Source organism: Oryzias latipes, chromosome 11 (genome assembly GCF_002234675.1).
Source record: "Oryzias latipes chromosome 11, ASM223467v1".
Classification (NCBI taxonomy): Eukaryota; Metazoa; Chordata; class Actinopteri; order Beloniformes; family Adrianichthyidae; genus Oryzias; species Oryzias latipes.
In genome coordinates this window covers 21,870,802-21,884,868 of record NC_019869.2, presented here as the reverse complement: position 1 = coordinate 21,884,868, position 14,067 = coordinate 21,870,802, and the positions used below count along the sequence as shown (strand labels likewise).

Here is a 14,067-nt window from a genome sequence, read left to right as displayed (position 1 = left end):
ACAGAAGCCCATACATTTAAAACAAGTAAAGGTAATCAATTTTGAGAAATGTGTGTTGAATAACATTTGCTTAGGATTTTTGATCGTTTATTTTAATTTTTCTTTTGGTTTTGGAGCACCCCCTGGTGTATTATCAACCCATTCCTCTCTTTTTTATATATATATAGCTACAACTGTTCAAGCACACCGCCAACACATGCAAGTAGTGAGTGTGTACACTATTGGGCTAGTCCATCTAAGATGACTGTAAATTCTTCAAACTGCATATATTTTTTTTAACAAACAAACATATATATTAGAGGGATGATGCCATATTTAGTAGCGAAATCAAGTAATTTCCCTAAATTAATCTTAACTCGTTTATAACCACACGAATTTTTTGCTTTGGATCACTTCTGTTTCAGGGATTGGTTGCGTCCGCGTGACCCTTCACGTGACCACCTTCGTCAGCCTGAAGTGGCTAATTAATCAATCAACCTCGTTAACCCGCGGCCCTGCAGTTGCCCGTCTCCGGACTCTGTGTGGCTTAATTGATTATTAACGCAATTGGTTTGGTCTTCACGTTGCCTCGGCATGGATGAAGGGTGCGACTTGGCCGAAGCGTTTGGTAAGCACACTGGAACGGTCTTTAATTGTTTCATTGGTTTATTGGCCGGATTGGTTTATTGGCCGGCTTTAGCGTTTTCACCTGTCGAACAATAACGAGCAGGAACTTCTTCTGACGCTTCCTTCACTTTGAGAAACTTTCTGTTATGGCCTGTGGGAGCGGCTCCCACTGGCAGCCTGGCTCCTGAAACACAGTTTAAACTCTACTATTAACACTGACGACCTGGATATTTGGACATAAAGGCAGGCACGTTAGCTAATTTAGTAGCCGCGAGGAGTTAATCAGCGGGCAGGTGTGTTGGGACACAAATTAAGGCCCCGCGAGGATGACGTTTATCAAGCCTTAACCTGAAGGTCAACCTCCCCCGCCCCCCTCCTCAAACACGTGTCCCCTAATTACTTGTCACACAAACATTTAAAAACTTTATTGAAAAACAACTTTACAGGGAATTACATAATTTAAATTAAAATAGAGGATGAGGATTACTTTGCATTAATAGCTTTTAACAAAATAAAATCACAATAATGGTTAATCCTGCTATGAGTCCTTAAATCCATCGTGTAATGTGTTTAACTAATAGGTTTCTCTATTTAGTTGATTTTTCCCTGTTCATTTTATAAAGAGTTTACCTCAAAATATTCTAGATGTAAATAATTAACAAGATATTTTTTATGAATTCAAAGCTTAGTGGACAAGTGGCACAAACTTGAACTCTCACTCCAATCAAACTTTGATCTAGTTTAAAAGCATTCCCAGTGTTTTTCTTTTCTTTTTTTTTCTTTATTATGATTATGCAGCTTTTAGCCCCCCCCCCCCCCCCCCAAAAAAAAAACAAAAACGTGTCGTTTTCCTGGACCTGTATTGATTTCAAGCAGTAGGTCATTACAACCCCACCCCCTTCTCATCACCCATAGGGGAGCTTTCTGATTACAGGCTCTCCTGCTAGCTTACAGCCCCTCACACCCCTGACCTAACATTACCCCCCCCCCCCCCCCCAAAAAAAAGGCGAGCAATATTGGAGCTATCCTGCAGTTTTGAGCCAGAGACCAGCTCAGAGAGGAAAACAAAGACAAACATTGATCTATTTGTTCACAAGTGGGTGCATCAGAATGGAGCAGAGCAGGGAGTTTGTGGTCCACCCAGTTTTCTGCATCCCAAATGCGTTATTTTTCAAATGACATTTTGTTTTCATCTTCCCCTTATTCACAACAAGATATACTCAATAGTGTAATTTTAAGTTCATTTTCTTAATAAATCATGTCCTCCATCAGAAAAATGGCACAAGTGCAGACCCTTCCTGGAAGGGGCTGTCTCACGTTTCTATGTCCCAATGTGAGAACCCACTCGTTTTTGTGGATTGAGAGGGGCTGGTGCTCTCTGAGTGCAGGTTTTTAGAGAAATACTCAGGAATGCATAAATGGATCCAAATGCCGCTTTGGGGTTGTTGTTTTTTTTTGTGAGGAATTAGCGTTATTGTACACTGAAAAAAAACTCAAAGTTGTTTTTGCATGATATAGGCTCTTTAGTGGAATGGATTTAATCAAAACCAAGAGATTGCTTAAATTCTTAAACAATTCAATTTCAATAAAAAAGCATATTAAAATAAATAAAATTAAGATGCATATTAAATGTTATGTGATAATCTGATTTTTTTTAAATAAATTTCAACTAGTACAGATTGTCAACAGCTGTTGATATAATTTCAAAGTTAAGTAGGCACTTTTCTATTTTTCCACATGTATTGTGCATAAACTAAGTTTGAATAGATGAATGAATAGATGGATGGATGGATGGATGGATGTATAGATGCACAGATGGGTTTATTAATCACCTAAGGGCATTTCAATGAAAACAGCCTTCCAGCAAAGAACACCTAAAAGACAAAACATAAAAGAAGACATGAAAGTAACAACAGTGTGCAAAAAAAAAAAACACATTAATAACAATAAATAGTATTGTCTAGTGTGGCCATTTAAAAGCTCCATAGCACCAGGAATTAAATAGGTTGTGAACATGTTTGCTTTTCTTGCTGGGACAATAAAACTATGGCCTGAGGGTAACATTGAAAAGCTGGAGGACAGGACGGGTTTGTGTGTTAAAATGAGTTTTCTTTTGCTTTTTTGAATCACCTGCCTCTCCTAATGTTTCGTTCTTGATGAATGAGAATGGGTCATTTTTGATACTTTTAGTTATTTTTGTGGTAGAAAAACCTTATGCAAATTTTTGTCAAAGTTTTGCTTTCTGTAGTTTTAGAAAATTAAGAGGATGGCATAAAGCTTTTAAAGATGAAAGTTTCCAGGCTTGAATTACAGTAAAGTGGTGTAGATTACATGGAGATAAGTCAAAAAGTAGTGTTTCTTTTTTTATTCTGTTACAGACTGCCCGAGCCTTCTGTGTGAAGAACTGGAAGATTTAGAAACTAGAAACTCCCAAGACAAGATAAGTGAGAAGAGGACAGAAGATGAAAAAGAGTTTGGTCAAGGGCATGACGAAGAGGATGGGGAGGATACCAAATGGAAAAAGAGAAGCAGTGAAGAAGTGGGAAGTGAAAATAAGGTTATTGGATCAGAAGAACCAACTGCAGCACAGAAAGAAGAGGAGGCGCTCTGGCAGGTGAAGCCTGATGGTGGGCTGGAGCCGAAGGAGGCTGTGCAAATGAACAATCTCAAAATCACAAAGGAAACAAATCCCGATAAGGAGACTGAAGAGAAAAAATGTCCAAAAGGGAGAAAAAGACGTAGCAAAAGGCAAAGTGAGCATGGCAGAAACAAAAGAGGCACGAAGGATGCTAAGAAGTTGGAGGAGGAAAAAAGGCAAATGCAAGAAATGCTGTTGACATGCTCAGAAGAGAGCTTGGCTCTGCTGGAGCCCTCAGATGCTCAGATGAACAGTTATGACTTGACTGAACCCGTATACCTGAACTTTGGGGGAACAGGGCCGTATTGCCCCCAACCCCCTGTACCTCTGCTACACCCATCTCAGGCTTCAGTTCCCATGCAGCCTGCAGCTCCTCAGCCTCAAGGAACAATAGGGAGTCACTGCTCCCCACTTTCACACAGCTTCCCCCAGCATGGCTCCCAGCCTCTGGAGGTGAGAGGAGTGGTGTCGTCCACCATGTAATGCACGACATAGCTTATAGTAATCCAAAAGTAATCCTTTACCCTACAAATCGACTGTCTATGAATTGTAATGTGTCAAATGAACCCGTATGAAGTCACTTTTATAATGATACCTGCAGAAAATTTTCATTTTAGATAAGGCGATAGGTGATAAAGGTGATAAAGGACATCAAACAGTAAAGTTTATTTTTGATAGATGCAAAATTAACACCCCCCCCCCCCCCCCCCAATCCATACTTTATAAATGCAAAAAAAAAATCATCAATGTGTTTTAGTCTACAAACCGTAATGGGAAATTTGGTTCAACTTACTAGGAAAAAGGAAAAATATAAAATAAAAAAAAGACTAACAATGAGCAGAAAATAGATTTTTTTCTTCTTTGTCTGTTAGCACTTCATGTCAAAAAACATTTTAAAATATTTTTAAATAGTTGCTTAACCTGTACTTTGGAAAAAATTGCTACAAAACAAATTATAAGTGCTTTACTCTAAGGCAATTTACTAACTGTAATACACGACTTTTATGAGTTGATGCCAATACAGGAAATTAAACATTTTTTCCCAAACACTTCAATTTACTTCAAGGTTCACCCCAATCATCTTTTGATCTATTTTCAAAGCATTCCCTGTGGTCTCTTAATAATGATTATAGCATTTTTTAGCCAAAAAAAAACCCAAAAACCTGTTGTTTTCTAGGACAAAGTTTGTGCAGAGCAGAAATGGGTGTGGCTGGTGTGAAAGTAAGCCTCTGCTGATAGCCTATCATTCCTTAGTCTATACTATCTCCCGCTAGTTTACTGCCCCTTAGAACCCCAAACTAACATTGGCGGTGCAACAAATATGGTGAGCAATATGGGAGCTATCCAGCTGTACAGTTTTAAGCCAGATGGCAGGTCAGACGAGGAATATGAAGACAATATTGGATCTAGTCGTCGGCAAATGGATGCATCAGGATGGAGCGGAACAGGGAGACGTTGGCCTGCCCATTTCACTTGCTGTATCATAACTGAAAGCTTTTTCAAACAGCGGTTTTTCATGTGCTCCTGATTCATCCCAATTTAAAAAAAAGAAAACTCAGAAATGCAGTTTTAATCCTAAATTATTTTTTAAATGTCCCCAGTTTTGAGAAACGTGCTACAAGAACATGTGAAATGCACCAAAAGACACAATTTTCATTGGAGTGGATCTTTAACTGCTGTTAATTTCTAATTCCACTTTTTAGGACCAATCGTTTTAACGTTTTTAGTTAGTTTATTTAAAATTTCAATTTAATATAATTTTTCATCTTCTTAACCGTTTTGTCTCTCTCTGGGTCACGGTGCTGCCGGAGCTGATCCCTGCTACTTGTGGGTGAAGGCCGGGGACATCCTGGAAAGGCAGACAATTCAATTCCATTTTATTTATATAGCCCAAGATTACAACAATAATCGTCTCAATGGGCTTTTTACTGGTAATTGTATAAGAACATGAAATCAGTTGTAAAATTCAAAAGGTAATTGCTAAACAGACTAAGCTAAGCTGGGCATCTCTGCCCTTAAAATATTTATATCGTATAACATTTGTTTCTTTTTACTATAAAAATGATTTAATATCTGCAGATCTCATAATGACGTGGTTAATTTTTGTACATATTTTCTACAAAAGCAAATGTGTTACTTCTTGGCTGCAGAGCATTGAGACCTACATCCAGCATGTTTGTAATGACTTATTTGCCATGTGTAATCACAGACTAATGTGCATGAAATGATGCACACCTACGGCCCTCACATTATTAATGATCCACTTGTGAAAGAGCCATTTAAATATTGGGTAAATAAGCAATTTAAAGCTGACCTTGGGCTCTGACTAATTGAGTCACAATGTTACTTTTAATGGACCAACCAATTAACCAAAAAAGAAGGAAGATGGCTGCTTTCTTGCCGCAAGCACTGACGTGTCAATGTTGTGTAGAAGAGATTTAAGGACTTCACTGGAAACATTTAATGGCCCCAAATTGTCTGTGTGGACATGTTTAAGAATGCTGCTGTTACTTCATTTTAAAAGGTGTGATACTGGAATTTAAAAAAAAAATCCAGCTTATACTGAGCACCAAAATGAACCAGATTCCATTTATGTTAGGTGGACATTGGTCATGTCTACTCCACCCGACGCTCCATTCGCTACAGTGCCAGGGGGAGAAACCAGGTCATCAGTTTCCCTCTGCTGCCAGGGCTGGAGCATGTGGAGAGCTGCCTGCTGCCACCAGCACCAAAAAAGAAAACCCGAACGTTTTACAGCACGGGTGAGCTCTGGGGCTTATTCTGTGGGTTCCAGCTTGAGGTTTTGGTATTATAAAAATGCTAACATGTTTTCTTGCTTGCAGACCAGTTGGAGCATTTGGAAGCCTTGTTCCAGGAGGATCACTATCCTGATGCTGAGAAGAGGAAACTTATTGCTGCTTCAGTTGGTGTCACTCCCCAAAGAATAATGGTGAGAACTGTGTCCGTTTTTCAGTGATGCACTATTAATACACTTCCTTCTGGATTTTTGGCTCTGTCTTCTTTGTTTTCGGTTGTACAGTGGGCCAAAAAAGTAGTTAGTCAGCCACCAATTGTGCAAATTCTCCCTCTTTAGAAGATGAAAGATGAGAGTCCTGTAATTTTCATCAACTATGAGAGGCAAAATGAGAAAAAAATCCAGAAAATCACATCCTCTGAATCTTAAAGAATTTATTAGCAAATTATGGTGGACAATAAATATTTGGTCACCTGCAACCAAGCAAGAGTTACAGACCTGAAACTTTTTCTGTAATGGGATCCTCTGTCCTCCACTCGTTACCTGTATTAATGGCACCTTTTTGAACACGTTTTTTATGTAAAAGACACCTGTCTACAACCTTTAACAGTCACCCAAAACTCCACTTCGACCAATACCAAAGAGCTGTCTTAGGACACCATAAACAAAATTGTTGACCTGCACCAGGCTTGTAAGACTGAATCGGCAATAGGTAAGCAGCTTGGTGTGAAGAAATCAACTTTGCGAGCAATTATTAGGAAATGGAAGACATACAAGACCACTGATGATCTCCCTCGATCTGGGGCTCCCTGCAAGATCTCACCCCGTGGGGTCAAAATGATCACACAGGACCACACAGGGGGACCTAGTGAATGACCTGAAGAGACCTGGTAACAAAGTAACAAAGGCTACCATTAATAATGCACAATGCCGCCAGGGACTCAAATCCTGCAGTGCCAGATGTGTCCCCCTGCTAAACTCAGTACATGAGCAGGTCCGTCTAAAGTTTGCTAGAGAGCATTTGGATGATCCAGAAGAGGATTGGGAGAATGTCCTATAGTCAGATGAAACCAAAACAGAACTTTCTGGTTAGAACTCTGCTCATTGTGATCGCAGGAGAAAGAATGCCGAGTTGCATCCAAACTGCATTAGTGTAATAAAAAGTAAAAGGGAGTTTCTAACTATTCTTAACAAACACCATACCTACTGTGATGCATGGGGGTGGAAACATCATGGTTTGGGGCTATTTTGCAGCAAAAGGACCAGGATGACTGATCAGTGTTAAGGAAAGATCGAATAGAACCATGTCTGGTCAGATTTTGAGTGAAAACCTCCTTCCTTCAGCTAGGGCCTTGACGATGAAACGTGGCTGGGTCTATCAGCATGACTACGAACCCAAACACAAATGCCGGGGTGACAAAGGAGTAGCTTCATAGAAGCATTTCACGGACCTGGAGTGGCCTAGCCAGTCTCCAGGAATCAACCCCATATAAAACCTTTGGAGGGAGTTGAAAGTCTGTGTTGCCCAGCGACAGCCTCAAAACATCACTGCTTTAGAGGAGATCTGCATGGAGGAATGGGCCAAAATACCAGCAATAGTTTGTGAAAATCTTGTGAAGACTTGGAGAAAACGTTTGACGGTTGCCAAGTATTGAGTTTAACTTATGTTACTGACCAAATACTTATTTTCCAGCATAATTTACAAATAAATCCTTTAAAAATCAGACAGTGTGATTTTTCTGGATTTTCTTTCTCAGTTGTCTCTCATTGTTGAGCTATACTTATAATAAAAATAACAGGCCTCTCTCATTTTGTAAGTGGAAGAACTTGCACAATTGGTGGCTGATACTTTTTGTCCCACTGTAGGTGTGGTTTCAGAACCGCAGAGCTAAGTGGAGAAAAGTGCGCTCACTTAAAGCAAAGACTGATTCTACACAGAGCAGAGCTGAATACAGCATTAGCAGTCCTAATCACAAAATCAATCCTGTTCTGACATCTAGCAGGTATGGCTGTGCACACTCTTTTTCTTTTTCTTTTCTTTTCTTCTTCTTGTTATGTGATTTATATCTAGGGATGTTTTTGCTTTTCGTAACTTTTCTCCGTAGGAAGGGGGCTCCTTTTTCTGAGCACTTTGATGCAACTATAGCTCAGATGGCCCCCACAGCTTCTTTTTCAACTTTGTCAAGTCAGGCACCACTGCAGTACAGCAGCCTGCTGGCCAGCCTCAACAGTCCAGGTAAATCATTCACACACATTCAAATATATTCATAATGATAAAAGTTTTAGATCATTAACTAATTGTACTATTTATTTATTTTTTGTATTTGGCCAAAATGCAATTTAAAAAGAAATCTTCTTATAAATGTAATTAGAAGATTCACATTCATTTTTAACTTATATTTTACCTCCAAACATTCAGAAATAGTTTCTACTTCTTAAATGAACTCTTTACTCATTTTTAAACACCTATAAAAATAAAGAGAAAATGTAAAATGCATTTAAACAAACATCATTTTCCTTGTTTGTTTTTTAAGGAAGTTAAATCGACTTCATTATAGACTGTAATTTCTCCAACAACAAGACTTAACCTTTTGTTAGTCATATACATCTGATTTCAATAACTTGTGGCTTTGTAAAATTTTTGCCCTCATTTCCTTTTTATTTGTCTTATCTTTAGGTCATTCTTAAAGACCCACTCCAATGCAAATCATGCTTTTGATGTTTTTAACATTTAAAATTGTATTTCTTTAATCAATTTTTTGTGAATCAGGAGCCAATGAAAAAGTGCTGTTAGAAAAAGCTTGTAGGTATGACATAGAGGATACAAACAGCAGGTCACAAACTCCCAGCTCTGAGCCATTCTGATGCATCCACTTGCAGACAAAGAGATCTATGTTCGTCTTAGTTTTCCTCATCTGAGCTGGAATCTGGCTCTAAACTGTACGGTTGGATAGCTCCCCTATATTGATCACCATTTTTGTTGCACCGGTAATGTTGGGCTGGAGAGAGTGTAAACAGATGGATGATGGGATAAAAGCAGGATTTCTCTGTACCATTAGTCCCTGCCCACAACTCAGAAGTGAGTTTCTAATGAACTGCTGCCGCTGGAGAAACTGTTCTAGAAAACAGCACAGGTTTTTTGATTTTTGGCTAGAAATAACATAATCATAATTAAAAGACCATAGGGAACGATTTTATAATGGATCAAAAGATGATTGGAGTGAGGCTTTAAATCTGATGTTTCCTGTCTTTCGGTTTGCATGCTGTTTGTTACCTGCAGTTGGTTCCGCATCTTACTTCATTTTCCTTTAAAGGTCAATGCAGAGGGAGAGAAATGGGCCAGCAACAGTTCCCATCTCAGGGGGGTTTGCCAAAGTGTCACCCGCGTCCGATGCACAGTCCGCCTCCCCTCCGCCGAGCCACCCTCCCTCTCATGACGACAACCTACACCCCTGTTAGCCCCACGTCATCTCTCCTGAGCACTCCTGCTCACACACCACCTTTATTTGAAATGCTGGAGGGGGGCTCCACTATGGTGCACCATGACCCACAGTTTCTACAGGGGGACACAAGGTCAGCCCAGCTCAGAACACTGGCATTGCTTCTAGAAAAAATGTAACTCTGGGACAGCTGAAGCTTATTAACATGATGGTTCCACAAGTGTTGGAGGAAGGATGAAGTCACTTTCAGCTGCTTGTCATTTTTTCTTTTTACTTTTTTGAGTAGTGTCCCAGGAAATTACTGTACAACAGCATTGTGCAGCTCCTAAAAGAGAAAATGCTCTACATATATGTCCTAGACTTTCTGAAGCTTGGAAAGTACCAAATTGTTGTTGTTGTTGTTGTTGTATCTGACCAAGCTTTTTTTCTTCTCCCTTCTCAGTTCAGTGTTTGACCTCACAGACAAGCTTGACTACCCGACGCTCAGCCAGCAGCACAACGGCTTATCTTACCAGACTTCCTACCCCACAAACCAGTACCAGCCTCAAGTCTCTGTTTCACACATGTCCTACCTCACTCCATCTCCTTATCTCACCCCCAACCCTCCAGATTCTAATCCCACCTCCTATCTGACCTTTTGTCCTGGAAACTCCTCTGGGGTTGTGACTTACTCCACAGATGGTCACAGCTACTACCAGAATCAGAGCTCTGGACAAATTCTACTGCAGCCAACCTGTTTCAGTGGTGAGTCACAAAAATGAAACGATGTCTGGTTCTTGCAAAGGGGAAAAACAAGATTTCAGTCCTGAATGTGGTTTAGAACAAAGTTCTATCTTTCTACCGATTATCATGATCTGCAGTAAATGGAGAGCTTGATTAGAAACCCAAATAGGATGGTTGGGATATGTTTTTACAAAATCTGCATTAAACAATAGAAGTATCAAGATTTAAAGCAAATACCTTTTTAAATTAGTGATTAAATGTGACGTTTAATAAGATCACAGATTGCTAAAAAAATTGGCATGGAAGGATTTTATATAATGGTCACATTTTTGAGGATTGTGCTGACTGAAAGGAAAATGAATGCATGAAATTAAACAGATTGGTGACTAAAGGCAAATCTGCATCCAAAAACCTAAGCTTTTTGATTTTTACACCTTTTACTAGTTTTTAAAACCGAATCTGAGGTTTCTTATTTCTGTTTGGATGTCCTCTTTTTCTGCTAAAGATTTTCAGTAATTTTATATAGTGTTCTCTTGTGTATCGCGGAGGATTGTTCCATAAATCAGCTGTGATAGGTAAAATCTGCAAAGAATGGTTATAGATGTTTTAACCCTCACTACACAATTTCTACACTTGGACATCAACATGTTCACACTTTTCTCTCTTGTTTAAACTCTCAAAGTTCAAACCTCATAAAATAATTCCAGTATCATAGAGCATTATTATTGTTATTTTTTGAAAATTCTATACGACCCCTTTCAAGTGGACAGGAGCTTGTGGTTGTCTGTCTGCATCTGCAGCTTTTTGATGGACTGTCTCTTCTGCCCCATCAACAGCTAGAATAGGCTGCAGCTACCCACCTAACCCTAATCAGGCAGAAGGGACTTTATCAGAAGTTCTCTGCTGTTAGTTTTTGCCAATTGTACAATTGGCAAAGTATGAAAGTGTGATTGACAGATGAGGAGAAAGCAGATCGTGGAAGTGAGGAAGGCTTTGGAAGGAGCTGTAACAGCTGTTGGGTCAGGAAAGTCTGGTCAATAAAAAAAAAAGATGCATTATGAATCTTCATGATTTACTTCACTTCTTTTGAGCAATTTACCTTCAAAAATGTTTGGCAATGCTTGATAAATATCTTTGAAGGACAACTACTTTGCTTCTTTTTTACAGATATATTTTTGATTATGTTGCACAATATTTCCACAATGAACCTGAAACTGGAAAAATCCCAAATATTGAGATCAGTTGTCAAGTTTTATAACAAATCAGACATGTACAAAATAAAAATGCATAAATCCATAAACGAAGCAAAGATGAGGTCAAAATAATGTGAACATTTAAAATAAAATAAAAAAACTTGCAATGCTCCAGTCAAAGTTCTATTGATTGATTTAAATGAATGACTCACAATGGTGTTTCATAACTTATGTTATGTTTTTAAACCAACACCAAAGCTAAAAACATTTAGAATCTTTCACATTAAATATAGAATGAAAATGATGCTAATGGGGTGAGGGTTTGGTTTCATTCCTGCATCATTGCAGACAGTCTGTGTGATTGGTAAACTCACTGATGAGTTCATGACTGAGGGTTAATAAAAAGGTCGAGCTTTTGCTCACTGAAAAGTTTTTAGTTTGTTTCATGTTTGGATTTTGCTTTGTTGTGTATCCAGGGGGCCCCACAGCGTATCAGTCCTACCCATGGAGTAACATGTACAACCAGCCGGTCGTGCACCAGCATGCTCAGTGCCCTCCCACATACCTTGCCAGTTTGGGATCTTCCCAACAGGCCTCATCAAATACCAGCCTTCCTCTGCAATCATTCTTGCCAGGAGGAGACCATGAGCCTTCATTTGTGTCCCAGATGCAGACACACACTGCCACTAGCACCACCACCACTGTCCTCCCACCCATCTCAACTCTGCAGCCCTCCTGCCTCACAGCAGAGAGTACTCCAACCAGAGTTTCTATACCTCTGCCTTCCCAGGTTAGTTCCACATCCCCAGAAAGCCCTCCAGTGCCCTCTGCTGTCAAAATTGAGTATGACAGCCCCCAAGAAATCCACAGCCACTTCCACTGCGACTTCTCCCCAATACATTTTTGATTGTATTTTTGTTTGTATTGTTAATATTGTGATGTTCTTTGTGTAAATGTTGGTTAGAAAGCCTTACTGGCAAAAGCTCTGCTGCAATAAATGCTCATTGCTTTGTTTTCCTACCACAAGTTATGTCATTCCAATGTAACACCTTTTACTATACTAATTGTTTGAATGGACGGCGTTGTGGACACCACTGTCACTCCACACTCAAGTGATCCCAGACCAAAGCTGGAGGTGCATTCGTGAGAAGGGCTACAACATCTCTGACACAAAAGTTCTGCTCCACTGGATCTAGCATCAAATTTATGCTAAAATCCTAAGGTTCAGAGCATAGTCTTGACAGTTAAACATCTCTAAATAAGGTGCTAGAAGGTAGTTGATTCCAAAAACTAGTCCAACAAACCATAAATCTGGCAATAAAGGTCTCATCTGTGTCTCCATCTGCTGTTAGTTTTTTTTATTTTTAGTATGCAAGTCAGCCACACTATGGAAGTGGAAACCACCACCCCCTCTCTATAGATCTGCTTTTGAAAATGTTTCCTTCAGTTTAAAAAGACTAGGGGGAAGCAGGATGTCTGTTTTCTGTGAGCGCTGCATGTAAAAAGTTTACTGCTTCGTCCCCAGTCGGCGCAACTTGTTCACAGTCCTGCAATAAAGTTGATCTGGGAGCGAAGGAGGGAAATATTTGATGAAGAGATGGTGAGAATCAAGGCAGCCGATAAAGGATGGGGGAGTGAAGCGGTGTCTTGGTCTGTGAACAAAGAAAGCTGAGATGAGCTGTTGCTATGGGAGGAGGGGAGAATAATGGGTGGACTCCGCTGCCAGGCGTGGGTGGGAGATGGCCATGGGAGTGAAGGAGGAGAGTGCTGGTAGCAGGGGGGGTTCTGGGATGAATTGGTTATGTAAGTGCTGTGTTTGGTTTTTTTTTTTTTTTTTTTTTTTTTTTTTTTTTTTTAAACTTGTCCTGTCCAACAGCTGGGCAGACAGATGAGAGCTGAGGGCCTCTTGTGTTGGACAGATTTTACTTTAACAAGAGGGGTTATTAATCTTCAGACAAACCAAAGGTATGTCTGGATAAACCCCTTTTGTAATTGAGGCCAGACTTTATTAATTTCAATCATGTCTGAAAATCTTTGGTGTTGGACCGGACGGAAAAGGAAAGAGGGGAAGAAGAGAGAGGGACGATAGAGAGAGGGGGGGTAGGGGGTGATAATAGGAGGGGAAGGGGGATAAGACCATGAAGCAGCATAAAGCAACAAGTTTACTGGTTGTTAATCATTATGGTAACGTTCAAATGTAGTACAATAAGGGCGGAGCCTGTCCACACACACACTCAAATGTTATAAACACACCTGCTAGCTGCAAAAAATGTCCACCTGTCGACATATATACAAAACAGATAGTGTTCACACGCATACTTATGCCTTAAAACCAACTAGTGTGAAATATTTCAGTCATTCAGTCATGCAAACTGTAAGTGCAAAGGTGAGCTAACACCTGTGCTCAGGTGAGTGTTTATGTTCTTCTAAAATGGATGGTGGAACGTGGAAAGAAGGAGGGAGAGTGCCCAGCCATCCCCACCCCAAGACCCCCACCGCAGCAGCAGCGGCAGCCGGAATCCCCCCAACGCCACACGGGAACCGGCAGGGAACAACCGCCGCCCGGGCGACCAAGCCCGCCACCCAGGCCAGGGCCAGCAGGACCGCCGCAAGGCCCCCAGAGCCAGAGAGCAGGGAAGCACGGAGGGAGAGAGAGCGCCGCCCCAGCCCAACCAGGAGAGCAGCCCCCCCGCCGCGCCGGGAGAACCCAAC

The 14,067-nt window shown here is 40.4% G+C and overlaps 1 protein-coding gene across 1 annotated transcript; it reads left to right on the top strand.

The window, feature by feature from the left end:
* Positions 1-450: 450 nt before the first annotated feature.
* nobox (NOBOX oogenesis homeobox) lies at positions 451-12,696 on the top strand. The gene is made up of 9 exons (XM_004074351.4): positions 451-607; positions 2,985-3,697; positions 5,844-6,006; positions 6,088-6,194; positions 7,866-8,002; positions 8,105-8,235; positions 9,314-9,572; positions 9,882-10,183; positions 11,832-12,696. Exons 1-9 carry the CDS (start codon positions 574-576, stop codon positions 12,260-12,262), a joined length of 2,277 nt encoding a protein of 758 aa, XP_004074399.1. The 5' UTR covers positions 451-573; the 3' UTR covers positions 12,263-12,696.
* Positions 12,697-14,067: the final 1,371 nt, after the last annotated feature.

Excerpts from the sequence above, each read along its gene's own strand:
- nobox (XM_004074351.4), top strand. The coding sequence starts at position 574 with ATGGATGAAGGGTGCGACTTGGCCGAAGCGTTTG. Across the intron at positions 6,007-6,087 it reads CCGAACGTTTTACAGCACGG|ACCAGTTGGAGCATTTGGAA; the intron begins GTGAGCTCTGGG and ends TCTTGCTTGCAG. Across the intron at positions 9,573-9,881 it reads TTTCTACAGGGGGACACAAG|TTCAGTGTTTGACCTCACAG; the intron begins GTCAGCCCAGCT and ends CTCCCTTCTCAG.